The 21,680-nt window shown below is 33.3% G+C and overlaps 1 protein-coding gene across 1 annotated transcript in view; it reads left to right on the top strand.

Moving 5' to 3' along the window:
* LOC129002315 (protein kinase C-binding protein NELL2-like) overlaps positions 1-15,715 on the top strand; it is a 57,643-nt gene extending 41,928 nt beyond the window's left edge. The window contains exons 4-6 of the mRNA XM_054430023.1: positions 13,347-13,535; positions 14,338-14,411; positions 15,599-15,715. Coding sequence (XP_054285998.1) covers positions 13,347-13,535; positions 14,338-14,411; positions 15,599-15,715 — 380 coding nt within the window. The remainder of the gene's footprint in view (positions 1-13,346; positions 13,536-14,337; positions 14,412-15,598) is intronic.
* The last annotated feature ends 5,965 nt before the right edge of the window (positions 15,716-21,680 follow it).

The following is a 21,680-nucleotide window of genomic DNA, read 5'->3' as shown; positions in this document are numbered from 1 at the left end:
ATATGAAGAAATTAATGATATTGCTACACTAAGGTATGTTGTCATATTCTTATGGATCTATTAACATCAAAAGTAGGGGTTTGAAAGTATGTAGGTGTACGCTTTTCAATCAATTATATTTTCAAACTAAATCATAGAGTTGCTGTATTTTAAAACACACATCAGTACCACTTTACATTTTCTTCCCGTTGAAAAGCACGGGTATAGCAGCTTGTAACTTATAATTTAAGTAATAATTATAGGTTTTAAATTTAGTAGTGTTACATGTAGATTTGGCCATCATCATTTTTTACTAGTCCTTTTTATTAATCAAGATCCCTCCCTAACCCTCCCTTAATATTCCTTCCTTTTTGTCCTTTTTGTTAATCTTTTTGGGAATCAAGATTACCATGCAGTGAGTTGGTTGGGCTTGGTTACATTTCTTAGAAATTTGGTATTTTCTAATTGAAATTTTGTGGTCCTTTTTTAAACAGTGTTTTGCTATTGCAGATTTTTCTGGTCTTTTGTGTGTTATGTGAGAAGTGTGTTTTTAAAATCTAGTTTTAGCAAATTACCCATATAGGGAATGAGCTATAACTGTAGGTATCATGGTAAGACTTGGACCCAGGACCGATTTACTTTTTAGGTTTGAGATACCCATGGCCAAGTACAACTACCTTTTAAATTCATATATATTAGTAAATGAATTAAATAATTACACAGTTAGTACCACTTAAGTTATTAATTTATTAAATAATGAATGTTTATTCGAACTAGCATGATACTCCCTGGTGGTTTATGGGGTAAAAATGGGTATTCACCTTTTTGACCCTCAAAACGTAAACATTTTTCATTGCTATTATGCAGGGCTTGAAAAAAATATTAAAGCATTGAAAAGTTAGTGCATTGAAGCGTTGTTCAATTTCTACTAATGGTTACGGAGAAAAAGAAATTAAATTTAAAATTACCAGAGGTATCAATTATCATACCTAATTTAATAATCGCCTTTTATTGGGAAAAAATACATAATACAATCTATATCCTTGGCACTGGTACTAGTAATTTTAAAAATATACTTTATTTGGACCACTGTATAGTAGCTGATTCTGATGATTAACATGCTACAGCCATTTCAAGGAAATAGCTACTGCGTCAAACTAAAGAACACGGTAATGTAACGGATTATGCATTATTCATGTACCCAGTGTCAAAACGTGCCCAAGGATACAGTTGCACATTCATATTTTCATTTCATATTCATATTCATTTATATACATAGATTTATCTCTTAAGCAACGGCTTTACAGTCAATTTAGGCCTGAGCCAATCAGCAGTGAGGAGGCAGCTACTGATTGTAACAAGGAACCTCTGGAGGACAACAGATTCGAGACATCCAGGTACGTCAGAAATAACAAACAAATACAACTTGAGGGCGATCCTCCACAGCAAAATGCTACCGCACTGCTAGAATCACAAATCCACCTCCACAATAATATGGGGAAAATAACCGACATTATTTTAATAATAAAATATAAAATAAAGATTCACGGTTTTAAATGGTTTTAAAACATTGTGTTGATATTAATCATTACTTACTTATTTAACAAAATTTAAAATGAAAACCCAATTAGGCATTACTTATTGAAACATATCAGCTGACAACAGTTGTTTATAGTAGTTACTACGATAAATAAATATTGTTCAGAATCGACAAACAAAAATGTAAAAAAATATTAAAATAAAACTGTTCTAAACTAACCTAACAAAACTAACCAAACTTGCTGTAACATTTCAAAACTCCATTTAATATTCTCCACTCGCCTTCTCTGTTATCAAACGAAATTTTTAAATGGTACAGCAAGTTTGGTTGGTTATGTTATTTAAGCTTAGAACAGATTCATTTCTTTCCATATAACAGACTACATTTTAGCCTGAATATCAGCTGTAAATTTGTAATATATCGTAAAGGGAAAAATTGATATATCGAAAAAAATCATCGATAATAATGAATGTTTCCTTTAACAGGAAAGAACCCATAAAAGTAACAAAATGTGAACAACCGACGGAGGATGCTAATTTTAGTTACTAATATCTGTCGAATATATAAACCTTTTAGCCAAGCCAAACTGAAAGTTCAATTTATGTAAGCTAGGGTATATTCTGTAGCTGAAATCAACGAAGGAAATATAATTTTCGTTACCTCAATTGTGTTTTAACAATTAATAAAACTAGCTCATTTAAACGCAGATTTTATTAAAATTGTTTTCGCTCAAGATCTTCTTGCTAATGATAAAGAATTTATCGATTTTGTCAATGACACTAATGCTTTGAAAAAAATAATGTAACAACAGAGATGTTTTCTTCTCTCAAAGGTTCGATAAAACTAAAGAGCTGTAGTTTAAAACACATGTTTTTACTTTTTCTGCTAGACCCGAAACTTGAATGTTGTTTCTAAATTTGGCTAAAGCACATAAACTTAATAATTGTTAAGAGTTATTGTTTAGGCAGTTAAATAACATACCTATTTGAATTATAATAATCATATTAAAATTAGGTCCGTATCAAATTCAACTTAAGAGACTGTGTTTCAATTGTGACATTTTAAGCTGTTCAACATGCTAATCTGGAGTTAATATTAAGATATTACATAGTGTTCTGGGTCAACATACCTGTATTAAATTTATATTCTGGTTACATAAATGAATACTAGTACTTGAATATTATTAAAATACCCCCGCCGCAGCAAACCTGCAGACTAAGCGAATTTCCATTTGACTGATTGGATTTACACTGAAATGTCTACTTAAAAATATAACATCTATTCCCTATTTAAATAGAATTAGTTTAACAAGTACTTAGGTTTGCTGCATCAGGGAGGGTAAAACTGTTCTTTTTTTGTAAAATGTTAATAGTTAGTAAGAAATAAAAATATTTTTCAAATTTGATCAAAATATGGTCATAAACAAGCAAACTACAACAGTTTACTTATTCTCCATAAGAATAACATTGGAATTTTAAATTTACAATTTTTTGGAATTTTCTCCGTAACCATTAGGCGCATAATAACGCTTCAATATACTAAATTATTTGTTTTTTTAAGCTCTACAAAATGGTTTGAAAAGAAATTGCTAAATTTTATGTTTTTTGGGTAAAAAATAGGAAAAACCTATTTTTACCCCATAACAGATTTTGGCATTTAAAGTATATATTATAGAATATCTAATTTGCGATAATTTAGTTGTGTAGAAACTACCAGAAAAAGGATACATTTTAACAAACCGTACACCATTGTATGTTTGGCTGAGATTGTACAATGTGATTCCCTCATGATCCATGTTATTAAGGGAAAATTGAGACACAAAGAAAACGTACTCATTAACAAAGCATTGTATTTAGTTAAATATTTTCCAAAGATTGAATATAGAATTTATGTCCTCTTATTGATTTGCAATTGCTTATTTTTCTATTTAGTTTCATAGTTACTACGCGAGTTTTTCACAGTCCAAAATAAGTTTAATAATGCACATATTATTAATTATATGTACTTAATGTTTTGTGCAATAAATCATCTACGTTTCAGTAAAGGAGTGTCTCACGAACGATGAGTGCATTTCAGGGAAGATATGCATAGCTAAGAAATGCACAGATCCTTGTGATGGCGTGTGTGGGCTGAACACAATATGTGTGGTAAAAGAAGGACTTCCGTTGTGTTCCTGTAAAACTGGCTACAAAGGAGACCCGTTTACGGAATGCAAACCACGTATGTAGGACTAGAAATACAAGGTTAAATCTATTTGAGATTCAATATCAAGTGATTTATCTTATTGCTACACTTAGGTATGTTGTTAGTTTCGTTTGGATCAATTGACATAAATCATATAAGTAGGGGTTTGAAAATAACTAGGTCTACCTTCTTAAATAAGTTCATGTTATAAAATTAAATCATAGAGTTACAGTTTTTCAGACAACCTTCAGCACCACTTATACACTATAATGGATGCCTAGGAAATTTTAAGCCCTTATCTAAAAATATAAAGAAAATAATTTAACATCACTGGGTGGGAAACTTCAATCGTCTAAAATGAAAAACAGACGTGTTTTATTTGTAATATTATACAGCAGATCTAAAAAAAAAAATACCCGTGCTGCAGCAAATCTGCTGACTAAGCGAATTTCCATCTGCCTGATTAGATTTTTAAATTAAAAGTTCTATGCAAATAAAATATAGGTTTAACCTTGGTTTGCTACTAAAGGGAGGGTACTTAAGTGTTGTTTTAGTAAAATATCAATAAGCTAAGTATAAAATAAATACATTTGCCCAGTTTAATCAAAGTATATCCATAAACAAGCAAACTACAACGTTTTACTGTGTTTTCCATAAAAAATTAACATAGGTATTTAAAATTAAAAATCTTTTAATTTTCTCCGTAACCAATAACCATACAAAAACACTTAAAAATACTAAATTTGGTTTTTAACGTTTTTAAAATGTTGTGTTTTTGAGGGTCATCATGAGAAAAACCAATTTTCGCCCCATAAACCTTCCCGTAAAACTCCGTTCCCATGGTCCGATCATGCTGGTTCACGAACCCATTCAAGTTTGTCCTGCCTTACACCTTCAAATCAAATTTTATCAATATCAGACTCAGATTACTCAAGTTATCGCGTTCACGGACACATACATATACATATATAGCATTTAGAACGGATTGTTTTTTGGCCTTTAGCGACATCAAAATGTAAAAGTAAATCGGTCCAGGACCTTGATCTTACAATGAGATGGTCTCATATAAAAGGGTAATAGCTACTTCCCTTTAGAGAAATTCCTGTGCCTTGTCTTCCTGTTGCGAGTCAAGGGTATTGCAGCTCGTAACATATTAATTTTCAATAGTGTGGGTTGTTTTTGTAAAAATCATATTTATGAGAATTTTCAATGGTCGTATGTAAAATCCGTTATTACAAATAAATACCCCACACCGTAGCAAACCTGCAGACTAAGCGAATTTCCATTAGCCTGATATGATTTACAATTAAATGCCTCCTTAAAAATATCATATTTATTCCCTACTAGCTGTTATATCCGTGCTTTGCAACGGAAAGAGGACACACAATTGAAACATTTTAATCTTTACATCTTATGCATATAATAGTTACACATCCGCAAACGCTTTTAGAAACCAAATTAAACTTTTATGGCCTTAATAGAAACGTTTAAGTTATGACGTTTAAGTCTGGTAAGTAGTGGATACCACCATTTTGGTTTTGATTAATTTTAAATCTTGTGTAGGCTGATATGAGAAAAACTTACCAAACCTTCGAATAAAATTTTGTCATACATGATTTACCTTCATCTCCCTCAATTACATATCTTTTAATTTATTATTGACATTTTGAATTTCAATTTTGAAGTTGCAAAAATACTAATTATTATTAAATTTAAATGAACATTTTTTTATTTCACTCTTATTTTTATTAAATCTCAAATCCTTCCATCTTCAGTTTCTTCACTCACAATAAATCATTGGCAAAACTAAGTCAGCTGTTATAAACTTTAGAAATATTGCTGTGCCTTATCAATCCAGTCTTTTGAAATATTAAAGAAACTATATCTATAGGTACTATAAAATATTTTAAACAAATAATCTAGCATTAAAGACATTAGACAAAACTAATATGATTATCAAAGCATCAAGGACTAAAAAATGTAATAGCAAATACAGTATATATTGCATCTCTGATTCTACTCTACAAAAATATCAACAAACAACTTAATATACAAATCAGTTCTTTTAATCAGTTCCATTTTCCATGGCCTTTACATTTTCACACTTACCATTAAGTAAACATAGTAACAGATATTTCATTGATTTTAGAAAGAAAAGAACACTGTGTACTGCTTAGTTTTATGATATTTTCCTTCGTTTAATTAATTTAATCAGTGGTGTAGCAATACACAAATAATAAATGTATCAAATAAAGTAAATGTGAACTGAAAGCTATGTTAAGATAAAATAAGAGTATTTTGTATTACCATTTGATAATTAAAAATATAGTTACACATATACAACATATTTTAGAAAACAAAAATCAACGACGTAGGCCTACAATTTAGTTATTGATAATATTCTTTAGTTTAATTTAAGTATAGGTTTAGCAAAACCCAATAACTTAATTTACCTAAATAAACATATAAAAAAACAATGTGATGTGCAAGTTATGTTAAGTTAATCTAACACATGTTAAGCAGTTAGACTCTATTTAAAGTAGCCTCCAAATTCATACAAAACATCTATACATTGTAATTTTCATACTGTTTCCATGAAAACATATCAATAACATCTATACTATTATATAAAAATCTAATGGCGTATGTCTGTATGTGTGTTACTATTAGGTGCAAAAACTATATATTTTTAGAATAAATAATCTATCTATCCATCTATCTATCTATCTATCTATCTATCTATCTATCTATCTATCTATCCATCTATCGATACCATAATAAAGAAGAGGTGGTGTCTGTGTGTGTTTGTGTTTGTATGAGATAATCTCAAAAACTACTGAACCGACTGGGCTCAAATTGCACACAAATGAAGCTACAGCTCTGAGGATATATATAGAACTATTCCCGCTTCGATATTGTCCTAGGGCTCTGCCCCGTGGGCTTTCATAAATTTGAGGTGAGAGATTTAAAAGTAAATATTGATTGATGGTAACCATGGTAACAAAGAACAAACCTACAAAGTTTAAAAATGTAAACAAGCAGAACTAACTGTCAACTGAATTTTGACTTCACAATTCCACACCGCTGGTTCAAACATGTATTTAAATACTGCACGAATATTAGAACAAAGAGGGTAAGGATCATATTTAAAATAATGACGTCACTAGCCTAAATGTAAACATTATTTAACATTACTTAAATAGAGCTGTCAAACCATGTGTTAATGTCATTTCATTGTAATAGGATTCTTTCAGTTACATAATTTATTTATGTTTATAATAAATTATACTGAGTCTGTTCTAATATTTGTGATATGCTGTAATAATATTTTACAGTGAATATTTCATTGTAAAAATAAATTATTCATAGATATATGAAATAATTAAGATTCTACAATCATTGCCGTATCAACCTGGGCCCTTATGTTGTTGTATGAGAATTATGTTTTAGATTTATTTTTGTGTAAACAGTAATTTAATATACCTGCTGCAGCAAACCTATAGACTAAGCAAATTTCCATTTGCCTGATTGTCATTTCCCTAAAATAAGTTAGAAAACTACACTATTGACAGGTTTGGAACTATTGTGATAGCTTTTCGTTTACAGTCCAAACCATTAAACAGGTTCTTTTATTATACCTTAAAATATATCATCGGTTTTGTATCCTAGGTAGCCTAAAGGAGTATTCACAGTATGAGTTAACAAAAAAAGTACTAGACCTATTACTATTATCAAGTTTAGTAGGCTAATACAGTTCAATTCCGTTTCTAAAATAAATGGTGGGGAGTGAAACCATTTGGAATTTTCAAAGAACCAGCATTAACTCTTTTGCATACTGTCCCCGTTGCAAGGCACGGGTATAGCAGCTAGCGAATACGAATAGTAGTGCTGGTTGCAGTAGCGCCAGTCAAATTTTTAAGCGACCGACACTGCTAATTGGGACCGACGGGATGGATTTTTTTAGTATCTTATATAGAGTTAATCATGTACTACCACAAAGTCTTCTTTCTACATCTACTGTATTATAATTCCATAATACTATTTTCAATTAAATCTAATTCAATATCATTAGGTTTAGTTCCACAGTAGTAGTTCCACATCCCGGTATTACCACTCTTCTAAAAGTCGCACAATCACAAATAGCCATTTTTTAGGGGAGGCACGCAGACCAGTGGGCGTCCCCTGGGGTCACTTCCTAAGGGGGATTTTGAGTGTGTAGGCATTCACTCTCAAAAAATTATCCACCAGAACATTAGAGGTCTCTTCAGTAAAGTAGATGAGTTGGAAATATTTATTGAAGATGAACAGCCAGACATTCTGTGTCTAACAGAACACGCCCTGAAGACATTCCAGATAGAGGATCTGCGCATTCATAACTTCGTCCATATTGCATCATTCTGTAGATCTAACATGAATGGAGGTGGAGTTGGTATATGGAGCAGAGGAAATGTAGAATGTAAAGCTCTCAGCTGCGAACAGTTTTGTGTAGAAGGCATCTGTGAGTTTGCAGCTACCTCGGTTATCCTTAATCCCTCTGAGAAATATCTGATTGTCGCAGTGTACAGACCACCTTGTACTCATTATGATGAATTCTTTGATCGCATATCAGATTTACTGGATACACTAGAGGGAGGTCACGATACAGTTATAGTCATGGGTGATATGAACATTGACCTGGCAAAGGAGTCCTTCCTTGTTCGGAAGTACTTAGCTATCATGACTTCACATGGTTTATCCAACATAGTCAGAAGCTTCACCAGAGAAGCACTTCATTCCAAAACTTTAATCGATCACATTTTCACAAACTGTATTAGCCTTGAAAGTGAGGTAGTCATCTCGACACTATCGGATCACTACGCGCAAACTGTTAAAATACCTTTTCCTAAACGTAGGAAACCTCCAGGTGGGAAAACTATAGTCTACAGGCAATTTAATGACTGTAATAAGATGGTCTTCAGGCACCTTCTTTCTAAGGAGACTTGGACAGATATGCTGGCTACAGATGATCTTGATGAAAAATTTGAGGGCTTCTACGATCAACTAAAATACCTTTTTGATATATCCTTTCAAAAAATAACAAAAAAGATAAAAGAACCTTGTCAAAAGAAACTTTCCTTGAGCAACGATTTGATGATGATCAAGGACAAACTCTTTGATCTGTACAATACGACAAAGAATTTCGATTCTGAACATCCTCTGAGGCAATATTATAATAACCTAAAAAAATATTATCGCAAGGCTATAAAAGATCGAAAATCCTGTGAGATTCTGAAGAAAATTAATTCTTCGGGAAATAAGTCAAAGGCAATATGGGATATAATCAATAGTAATAAAGCACCTAATAAGGGAATGCCAAACGACATTAGCTTGGTAAAAAACGATGGCAAAATTGCCAGACAGCCTCAGGAGATTTCGGAATTGTTCAACTCTTACTTTACCCTTGCGCTCCGCGATCAACTGTTCAATTCCCAAACATTCCACGTCCTTTTTTAATTGTTCAACTCTTACTTTATCGAAATCACACAAACCTCTGGTACTTCAACCGATTCCATGCGTTCTGATCCGATGCAGTTACCAGTAGTTAGAGACTCGCTGTTCCTCTATCCAACATCTGACACTGAGATAAAGGGAATTATCCAAGAACTGGCAAACAAGAAGACATCGGGGGAAGATGAAATCTCACCTGTTCTCTTAAAGGAGGTTTCCGATCTACTGGCAAGTCCTTTGTCCATCCTTATCAACCATTCTTTTGTTCACGGACATTTCCCAAGTGCTCTAAAATTAGCAGTTGTTAGGCCAGTCTTCAAATCAGGAAGCCGTAAGGAATGTAGCAACTATAGGCCAATTTCAATCTTATCCTCTTTGTCAAAAATCTATGAGAAAGCAGTTTTGACCAGGCTGTGGAACTTTTTGTTGGTCAACAAAACCCTCTTCGAAGATCAGCATGGATTTGTAAAGAGCAGAAGCACCTCAAGTGCAATTTTCTCCTTGGTCAACAACATAGTCATGCAACTGGACGCCAAAAACCATTCTTCGGGCGTGTTCTTCGACCTAAGTAAAGCTTTTGACTTGGTTGACCATGACCTGCTGCTGAATAAACTCGAAGCATTGGGCGTCAGAGGTGTGACCTTGGATTGGTTTTCAACCTTTCTTAAAGGAAGGAAACAGGTCGTTGAGATACCAGCTACCGATAGTGATGGATGTGTGAGGCATTTCAGGTCCTCCGTGGCTACCTCAGGTACCTCAGGGGTCTGTCCTCGGTCCAATTCTGTTTCTTCTGTTTATCAACGACCTTCCCTCATGCACAAACGCCAAGGTCTGCTTGTTTGCAGACGACACCTCTTTGACACTCGCTAGTCCTTCTTTAGCTGAACTTGAACAAAGAACCTACATTGAAGCCAACAAGCTCATTCAGTGGTTTGACGTCAACAGGTTGAAAATAAATACATCAAAAACCCAGTTTTTAAATTTCCGTATCTCGAACCGTTCAATCCATGACTCTTCTTTATCAATTCTCTTGAATCAAACGTTGGTTCAGCCAACAGAATCAGTGAAATTTCTTGGGTTGTACCTAGATCAACATCTAAAGTTTTATCAACATGTTGACTACGTCATGGGCAGGGTTAGTAGAGGCCTCTTCGTCCTGCGTACTTTATCCAGAACTGCTAATACTGATGTCCTTCTTTCAGCCTACTATGGGTTGATATATCCTTTTCTTTCATATGCTCTGCCGATTTGGGGTGCTGAAAATCAAAGAACACTTTTCTTGTTTAGGCTTCAGAAGAACGCAGTAAGAACCATTTTCTCTCTCCCACGTCGCCATTCTTGCAAGGAGGTTTTCAGCTCATCTGGAATTTTAACCTTTCCCTCCATCTATATTCTTGAGACGCTGTCATTTGTCAGGCAAAACCTTTCCAGGTTTCAAGTCGACTCTCACTCCTTCATTTATCCCTTGCGCTCCGCGATCAACTGTTCAATTCCCAAACATTCCACGTCCTTTTTTAAACGTCACCTCTTGTACAACGGAATTAAACTTTTCAATAGCCTACCCATTGATCTCAAGTTGGAGAAAGACCACCTTCGATTCAAGAGAAAAATTAAGTCCTTGTTGCTTTCCAAATGCTGCTACAGCGTCCGTGAATTTCTGGCTGGTGGTTAAAGATTTATTTTCCTTTAATTTTATTTATTGTATAAGGGTATGCATTTTAAGTTGCTGATTTGTATTCAGTATATTGTATTGAATTATATTGACATAGCTAATGCAAATTGTATTTGTTAATTTGGCAAATAAATGACTTATTGACTTATTATTTAACGAGTATCTAGGTTATGCTGCTACAGGGAGGGTTACGAAGTGTGATTTTAGGAAAATACCTTATATTTTAGCTTATTATAGAAAAAATAAATCTGCCAAATTTGATAAAAATATATCCAAAAGGAATTACAGAATTTTGTCAGCTGTTTTTTACTGCACAAGTTAATTCTCTGATATTAAATAGCATTAACAGGTTTTAAGGTTTACCTAAGTTACCGGGTGCAGCACTATTATTTTTTGCATTTATGACAACAGCTAATTTGAACCAACTAGCAACAGAAAGCTGTGGTACACAATGAGACCTTTACTTGTTTCTATGGTTCAAGGGGCAGTGGTAGAACAAAAGAAACAAACTTTCTTAAACCATGTCCTCACCCATAACTGCAATAAGCATTTTATACTTATATGCCAACCCCGTACGAAGGACGGGTACTCTGCTAGTCCATGATAAAAGGAAGGTTAGATAAAAATAAACCTACCTCATAGTTATGGAAAATATTGAATTTAATTTCTTTGTATCAGCTGTCTGAAATTGTGAAATATAGTTTAACGAGTACTTAGGTTTGTTGCAACAGGAAGGGTAAAAAGGTGGTTTTTTTATGTTAATAGTTTAGTAAGAAATGAATGTATTTTCCAAATTCGATCAAAATATGTTCATAAACAAGCAAACTACAACAGTTGACTTATTCTCCGTAAGAATAACATATGGATTTTAAATTTACAGTTTTTTTTTTTATTTTCTCCGTAACCATTAACGCACAATAACGCTTCAATATACTAAATTGTTTGTTTTTTATGCTCTACAAAATGGTTGGAAAAGAAATTGTAAAATTTTGTGTTTTTAGGGTCAAAATAGGGAAAACCTATATTTACCCCATAAAACCCCCCATAAACCCCCGTTCCCATAGTCCGATCATGCTGGGTCGCGAACTCGTTTGTATAAATGTAGGTTTACACGTTCATACCAAATTTTATCAAAATCGGATCATTGCTCGAGTTATCGTGCTAACGGACACACACACACACACACACACACACACATATATATATATATACATAAATATATATATAAATGTATAGATATGCTAGAAGCTGTTGAGAGTGCAAAATTTATACACATATATATATACAAATATATATATATGAATTTGAACGGATGGTGTTTTTGGCCCAAAACGAACAAATAAATCGGTCGAGGGTCCAGGTCTTATCATGAGTACTACGGTAATAGCTTATTCCCTATATGGGAAATTCGCTAAATCTTACAAAGGGTCGAAAGAACTGGAAATAAATTAGTGTAGTAGCCTACTCACATTCCAAATTTAATCAAAATCAGACCACAGTTTTAGTGGGTCTATAGAAGTCCACATGCACACACATTAATTAAATAATCAAACGTTTATTTCAATTGCAACCTCAATCTCGTAATTTATTTCAAAATCGATGCTTCCTCCTTATACTTTGTATAGGAGGACAAAGTGAAAGAAGATGGGAGGTTTAAGATATAATGAGAATAACCAGAACTTTTTGTTCCGTCGTAGATGTTGTCTTTTAATGCATTTGGCTTCATACAACAATTTAACATTACAATTCCTAATATATACTGTGTTTAAGATGTTGTTTGTGTTTGTGGAAAATGCAGAATGCACAGACGACTCCATGTGTACAACAGACAAGGCCTGTATTAGTCACAAGTGTGTAGATCCTTGTCTGGACAATAATTGTGGCCTCAATACTGTGTGTAGAGTGGTCAACCATCAACCAATGTGTGCTTGCCTCAAAGGATTCTTCTACACTCTAGAAAAAGGCTGCCTTCCTGAGTGTAAGAAAATATTTGAACTGCTAAAATAGAACTTTAACAATTGTGCTCGATTTAAGATGTAGGATAATGTATATACTAGATTTTAAGGGGAAAGTGTTAAGGAATGTTTATTGAGTAAGCTTAAGGAGTGTTAAATAATAACTTAATATGCAAACTGCACAAGGCATTTGCTTTAGGTAGAGTAGACCTATGTTAGATGAGAGACATAATTGGCGGTAGTGATGAGGTAGGTTTGAGTATAGTGAGCTTTAGCTACGTTGAACATATCTCTTTTTGCTGTCACATACAGGATGCTGGTATATTTATCTAACTTGTTAAATGGCTCCAATATATTATTGGATTCATCTTATGTTGTCACGTTGATAGGATGTCAGAGCAGAAAGTGTCGGAAGGCTTCCATCCCCCAACAGTTCTAGTAGCGTATTTTTCTTATGTCGTAACTAGGATCTAAAGGCGACCTAATGCATGCTGGATGGTTTCATATTTGTAATCTTCTTGTGTCACAGGGATTCCAGAATGCCAGAGTCACGCTCATTGCCCGGAGGACCGCTCATGTCGTCTGCAGAGGTGTGTAGATCCTTGTGAAGACGGCGTGTGTGGCAATAACACAGAATGTCACGTCAAGAACCATTATCCTGTGTGTTCACGTAAAGTTGGTTACATAGGAGATGCCTACAATGAATGTGTAACTCACTGTGAGTATAATAGAGTTGTTACGACTCATCAAAATTCTCATTGAAGCTATACAGAGGTTCGTGTATTTCACAGGGGGTGAAATAGTTTTACTATGTCAGTGTTACAAGATCAGTTATTTTTTTGGACCGGGTTACGGGGTAATGTAGCAAGCTACTAGCAATGAATGTCACCTGTATCTATAATCTAAACTTCCCCTCTACACTCACTGAACAGTACTATGTGAGTACTATACTATCGTTATGTAATATTTTGTGAGAACTATGTTTTAGAACAGAACCGATGGTGAAGTAAGTATTTTTCTATAGTTTGGTCTGCCCCATGACCATAATGTTTCCCGAAATCAACGGATGGTGCCAGTGAAAATGATCTGTAATTGTGAGGCGAGTGTGTTTATTGCCTATGGACTTTCTCAAAGGTTTGTGTTCGTCATGAACATGTAAACATAGAAAACCATCATAAGAATAAAACATTCTGTTATTGGCTGTGTGCTGTGTGCACTTCATTCAAAACTCACTGTCATCTTAGCTGTCTCCTTCCAGGTTAATTATTACCACAGATGTACAATATATTTTAATGGTACAGTTTTAATATAATTGTCATTAAACTTTCTACAACTGGACTTTTGAGACAATTTAGTTGTGAATCCAATCATTGCAATTTTACAGACAGTTCAATTATAGCAGTTTCAATGATCCAGAAGTCAGTGTAGTTTTCAAGGATCCATTCAAAGCAAGAGTTGCAGTCAATTTAGTAGTTTTAGATCAAAATTAATTAAATTTAAAATGGGTGACACTGTTGCAGGTTCAATTGACAATGAGGAAAACATCCAAAAGCCAATTCAAACGAAAAAAACCTTCTTACTTGTCGAAGAAAAGGTCAGTGTGATAAACCTTAAAAATAAATACCCCCGCCCTAGCAAACCTGCCGTCTAAGCGAATTTCCATTTGGCTGAATTGATTTTCAATTGATCTATTTAAATAAGGTTTAACGAGTACCTAGGTTTACTGCTACAAGGAAACTAATAAAGTGTGTGTTTTAAGTAAAATAATTATTGCTTAGTATAAAATAAATATATATTTGCAAAGTTTGTTCAAAAGATATCCATAAACAAGCAAACTACAACATTTTACAATATTCTCCATAAGAATAACATGGGAATTTTAAATTTACCATTTTTTTAGTTTTCTCCGTAATCAATAACCGTACAAAAACACTTTGATATACTGAATTGTTTGTTTTTTAAAGCTCTATAAGAAGGTTTAGAGAAAAATTGGGAAATTTTGTGTTTTGAAGGTCAAAAGTGAGAAAAACCTATTTTTACCCCATAAAACCCCCCATAAAACCCTGTTCCCATGGTCCGATCATGCTGGATCGCAAACTCATTCAAGTTTATCCAGCCTTACACCTTTATACCAAATTTCATCAAAATCGGATAAAGATTACTCAAGTTATCGTGTTCACGGACATATATATATATATACATATATAAAAATTTGAACGAATGGTGTTTTTGGCCTCTGGGGACACCAAAATGAAAAAGTAAATCGGTCCCGGGCCTAAGTCTTACCATAAGACCTACGGTAATAGCTACTTCCCTATAGGGAAATTCGCTAAAAGCCCTTTCTTAATGTTTTTGAGATTTTATCCCTAATGCATTAACAATTTTGTACATTTTTAGACGGGTATTTCTTCGTTTGATTTCTTTTAAAAGCTTATTATAATTTCCACGCAATCATTAAAATATGTGGATTTAGCTTTAACATTTTTCTTTTTACTGTATTACACAAAACAATTTAAAATATAGAAAGACATATGTTGTGAATTTTTGATGGAACTGTAATTTTAAGACTTAGTTAGAACCTTTAAATCTGTATTAGGGCCTAAGTATATATTCACCCCTTTTATGTGTAGACGGAAAAAGTTAAATTAAAAAAAATACTTTATTTAATTTGAATTTTATGTATTTACAGAAATTTACAGAAATATAAGAATGACTTTTGAAAATACTCTATTTTGAAGCCAACAATCTGTAAATAGATTATTGATCATTTATGTGTTACAGAAAACATGGTTGGACGCCCTTAGTGACTGCAATGATCGTGGAATGAATCTGGCGACAATCGAAAATGATGATGAGTGGAACACTTTTATTGAAACCATGAGGAGTATGAGTAAGTAGCTTTTTCAAAACATTACACTCAATGGTTGCACAAACTTGACAGTAGACCAGTATCACATTATCTATGGAGTTGTTAAAATTTATTTTCTTAATTTACTGTTGTTTATTCTGAAATACGTTGACATAAGTTATTACCAGTTTAAAACCTCTGTTATGGCCTCGTGAATTCTCTGTTCAGAGATTGGACTACACGTTTATAATAAGAACACCAGGGTGTTGACCGTTCTTCTACACATACCTTAAGAAAATCCAATAGCGTTTACAAATCTGCACATCTAGCCGCGTGTTTTAATGTGTAATATTATATATGTGGTAGTAAGTCTGAAAAAATAAATGTATTGCAAAGTTTTTATGTAGTAAGACAGAAAATTAATGGATGCATGGAGAAGTCAAAACAAAGGGTAAAAGTGCCATCAGCTGAATAGGATAACAAATCCACCCATCCCCCTTCTTCACCAACAATGAAGTCGTCAGTCGTCGTTAGGCACTCAAAACGTTTATGTGAGAGAAATAGGGTAACCTTGAAAACGCCGCACGATGACACTAGTGCAGTGAAATGTCGGAAACAGACAACTTTAGTATTTCATTTTATTTCAGTATTCTTTTTTTGTGTTTGTGTGTAAAATGGAGGTATGGTGATAAGGACAGAGTTCTCTCTATTTCAACAAGGTATGTGATGCCCAAAAATAATATCTTACTAAATAATCAACTAAAAATAATATCGTTTATGTTGACAGATCCAGAAAATTATGTATATCTTGGTGGTCATGACTTGGGTGACTATCCACATTTCCTATGGATATCCACTGGAAAACAACTTTCATATACCCATTGGAGAATTGGTGAGCCAAGGGGCAATTCTTACCACTGCTTGTTAGCTAATCAACACGGATTTGTAAACGAAAATTGTTCCGCGACTCGTTATTATTTATGTGAACAAAGAAAAACCATAGCTGAGAAGCTTACTCCTATATTTAGATCATAGGCATACAATTTGATCGATAATTTTATGTATAGTTATTATTCCAAGCTGCATTTGCATTTCCTTAAGTTATGCTTCTATCTTCTAATTTATACAACCATTGTAATTAGTATTAATTTTCCAATCGAATAAAGAGAAATGTCAATCGTATAGTATAATGCATCTTTTTTAATTTCCCCCATATCCAGGATATATTTAGAAAGTATTATTTTCAACATTTTTCAGTTTTAGTTTTGCTAAATATTAGTTTGGGACCCCCAAAATTACCCCCGCAGCAGCAAACCTCCAGGCTCAGAAAATTAGTAATAAAGAGTTTTTTTTGGAATTTTCTCCATAACGTACTAAATTATACTAGTATTCTAAATTGCTTTGATGTACTAAATTATTTGTTTAATTAGGTTCTACATAATAGTTTGGAAAGAAACTGTATAAATAGAAATAATCACGAAAATAGTTGATTTATGTTCTTCCCACTGAATATGTAATTTATATTGGATAGAGAGAGTGTACAATCTCTGCTACGGGTAAAATACCGTCCCTTATCACTCTACCATCAGTGGTGACCCTCACAGCAGATGAACTAATGCCTAGTGTAATCTAAAAACCACATTTTACAACATGAAACACAGGTCTAGTATCAGTAAAGATGACTACTGTATTTCAAATTATGGTCTCTTACACAAGGACCTGGTTTATCTTTTTAATGCTTTTCGTTCTATATCATTATATAGAGTTAATCAGGTGTAATAAGTTGAGTAGATTCGTAAGGCATTTACTAGCATTGTCTATTTGATGCTTTGTGACAAAGGTACACAACCGTTTAGAAGGCGACTACGGTGGAGGTGTACGCTCACCGTTATATCTCACCCTGTGTGACGCAGTGCGGTGGTTAATTTGTCAACATTTTCCCCCAAAGTAGCCCGAGCGAATCTTCGCTCCACTTAACCAGTGCTAACTAACCACAGTTCACACCATGTGTGGTTAAAATATTACTGTTTTATTTATACAGTTACTGTTTATGATTAATTGCAAAGCTTGCTCAAATAAAATCAGTTCATGTGTTTTGAAAATAAATTTAGTTACTCACTATTCACGCTGTACAATAAATTTGATTTTTGAATCATATTTTTAATATACCGAACAAAATGCTTCACAAGACTCTGGAAAAGTAATTATAACTGGATATACGTACCATTTATAGTACTGAAGCATGTTTACCTATAGACAAGTTTTGTATAACATTGTCTATTAAATAAAGTGTCAGATACATTTTAACAAAATATGATCTTAAGGTAGTAAATACGATTGTCCTATTAATATTATAAATGAGAAAGTTTGGATGTATGTGTGTATATTTGTGACAAGTAAACGCGAAAATGTCTGGTCTGATTGGGCTGAAATTAGGGGGGATAATAGCTTACATTCCCGATTAACATATAAGCATATTGTTATCTCAATACTCCTTTCAGGCTCCCCCAGTGGCTCTGGAGTTTCCCATGTTAATCTTATGGGTATTCACATTTCAAAGGAATTAAATAATTTTGTCCGCTGATTCGACCAAACGAGTTGATACTATCATGATATTCAATAGAATTAAAAAGTTATAAGGTTTACCAACAGGGTGCAGCACTATAATATTTTTTGCAATTATGATAGGGTAACAGCTAAGAAGTAAGCAGCATCAAAACGCTGTGATACTCAATGAGAACTGTCAAGGTAGGATTGTTTACAGTAATGTTTATGTTTTCAATTTAATACATAATTTGTGATATCGTGTGAATGTTTGATAATTTACTTTTTTATATTGTTTAAAGGCAGTGGTAGAACAGAATGTCTATGGTAGATGTGTAATACTATATTGTATATACTATACTAAATCTATAATACTATAGCATACTGTAAATATAAAGAACCAAATTCTCTCAAGTCTTAAACTCCAACATTGCAAACTCAATGCTAGAGTATACCTGCAATAATTATTTCATACGTATATGACAACCCCGTACGAAGAACGGGTACTCTGCTAGTAATTTGTAAAATGAATATTCACTACAGAGAGAGATGTAGAATATTTAAAAAGCAGTTTATTGGTTTGGTCGTATCTGTTTAAATTTATTGGCCTCTGTGGTGCGTAAAACCTACGTTAGTATTTTTTTTCCAACGTAAGTTTAACCTTTGAATATTGATAACTAAATAAGATTAACAAACAACAGAATAAAACTTATCAATGCCATAAATTACCTACATGTATTTTTTATCATGACTTAGTTCTTACTGAAACTTAGTGAAAGTTATTTTCATCACTGCAAGATTCCCTAATGCTTTACAATATATGGCATCAGCTCACAGGGTAGGAGATTAATCACCTCTTGGTTCTAGGCTGAGTCAGCTACTCACACTTAATGCAGTTAACTGTTTTGTAACCAGACTTTTCTCCATAAAGTATAATGAATTCATCAATCGAACAGTCGTATATCGAATATCTCGAGGTTCCAAAAAGCAAATAAAGCACGACTTTTCACTTTTCAGGTTTATCACATTCTCTCCCTGTTGTCTGACCTTGCAGTATTGTTCAGCTGACATCATGAAATCTAATAAACCACTTGGCCGCACTTCACGCCCTTAAGTCTCTTCGACTCTTGCGTCAAAAAAGCGTTATATTGCTACATTCGCAGCACATATACACTAAAATTATTGTACTTAATAATCGATGATTTGTGAAAGCTATAATCGATTAGTGCTGTGGATTTTATTTCTTCATTACAATATGCATATCCTTTCTGCCGGTAAAATATAATATCTTGCTTTTTTGGTTACAACTCTTTACAGATTTTTTTATGTGTTATTCCTGGACCATAGACAAGTCAAAATATATTCAAACTTTCAAAAACACAAATCTACTCGTATGGCCGCCATATTGTTTTTTTTTCACAAAAACGTTATAAATTCAAGAATATTTTTTGAATGTTTATTTAAAAAATGGTGGCCGCTTAAAACATTAAAACGTAAATATCTCAAAAGCTTCATAAGAAAAAATATTCAACTGGTATATTTTTCAAAGAGAATTCAATTAAAAACCTTATGATACCAAAGTTAAGAAAGTTGGTTAATAAAAGTGAGAAATAGCTATTTACATTACAAGTGTAGTAAGAGCGTTTTTACTTCACGCAGGTGAATGTTGTGCAACGAGCGGAAGCGAGTTGCATAATTCACCTAAGTGATGTAAACACGCTCTTGCGTAACGTGTAACGTACAAGACTTTACCTGACCCGGCAATATACATGGGTTTACGTACAATATTTTTCATTATCCAATTCACTCATCTTCTATCAGTAACGTTCTTTTACTAACAAAAGCTAGGTTAGGTAGGAAAATACTTTAAAGCATAACAATAACATTCAAGCGCACAGCTGATTTCTAGCATTGAACGTCGTTGGCTCCATAGAGTTATATTTTTTAAGTTAAGCACTCAATGTTATTTAAATGGGTTTCTTTACATCACCGAGTGAGTTTTTGATACTTTACATCACTCGAGAAGTAAGGAAGTTGTATACATCACGCTTGGGATAGGGAAGTTTAACATGGCGGGTTAGGTAAACTCATTTTTACATGTGATTATGTCCATACCAACTTTAAATATGCAAAAACACTACTCAGCACGTCAATCAGCTGTTTAATGCTTATTTACACTGATCAGCTGTTTAAAACAATACATTAATAAAATATGACATTTTCCTGTCTGTTGCTTATTGTTAATCATTGTCCTGCTTTATTACTAGTGCGTTTTAAAAAGTTTAAAAAATATTATTTATGGACTAATACAGATTTTAAAATCTAGAGGATAAAAAGCGGAAGTGTGAAATTCACAAATTGCATTGATAATTGGCACTGCATAACAAGGGCGGCGGTGCTTCACTAACAAGCCTGCATGTGGTGGCATCATTTGATTGGGCATTGCCACAAAAGCCAGGTAATTGGCAGCATCGACTGTACGTATGTCATAAAAATTGTCGGGAGAGTGGAATGTATTAAATTAGAAACAAATATTTTCCTGACCAGCTTCGCAGCAAGTTTTACCTGAGTTGCACGTACAACGAAACTAGTCAGCACTATTCTCTGTTCTGAGGTCAGCACCATTTTGCTAACGAAAATTTGTGTTACAGGCCTCTAATGGGTAAGGAAGCCCGTTTTGTCATAAATTGAGTCTGTCTTAATTAAGGCCTGTAAAATGGATTGTAATAATGTTATTACTATACTTAACTTAAAAACTTAAATGCCTAAAGACGAAATTGGCTTTATAAAAATAAATAGCAACATTTAATCAACCAGGAATCAACATTTTGGGACTACCTTATGGATTTAAAGGCTTAATTCTGTTGTGCTAGGTTTCGGTCTAATGTATAGCAGTCAAGCTGTTTCAAATATTGAGGTGATGTTAAGGACCTCTTTTTTATCATTATTCTTTTTGACAGGCTATAAAATTAGGTAGAATTTGGTAAAGATTCATATTTGCAATCTTAGGCTGGTCTTAATATAAAAAGATATATATAACGAATTTTCCAAAAAGAAAAATAACAATGTTTCAAAATATGTCATAATTCATATACCGGTAGCTTTAAAAGTGTATTTCCTTTTTTAAATGACAACTTACCAGATTATGACTCTTTTCACATAATGTAACCATACATAAAACATTCATTCAAAAACTTCTTTGATATTTGCAGTAGTTGTTAGAATATTAATATTCTTAATCCAACCAAGTCTCCATTGTGCTTAATAAGCGTACTATTGATGTCAGACCATTTGTCTTCCCGAACGTCAAGCTGTAATTGTTTCTTTATTTATATCGCGAGTTGGCATCGCAAATATATTAATCTTTCCTAAGGGATGACTTATTCTCTTCTCTTTTAAATCTAACGAATCCAGTATTTTATTTTCTTACTTAAACTCGAAATACAACAATTTACGAATATTTTTGAGTAA

This window comes from Macrosteles quadrilineatus, unplaced genomic scaffold (assembly GCF_028750875.1).
Source record: "Macrosteles quadrilineatus isolate MER2022 unplaced genomic scaffold, UCM_ALF_1.0 Scaffold_1__1_contigs__length_201487025, whole genome shotgun sequence".
Classification (NCBI taxonomy): Eukaryota; Metazoa; Arthropoda; class Insecta; order Hemiptera; family Cicadellidae; genus Macrosteles; species Macrosteles quadrilineatus.
Note: the sequence above shows the minus strand (reverse complement) of the source record. Positions and strands in the feature narration are given on the sequence as shown.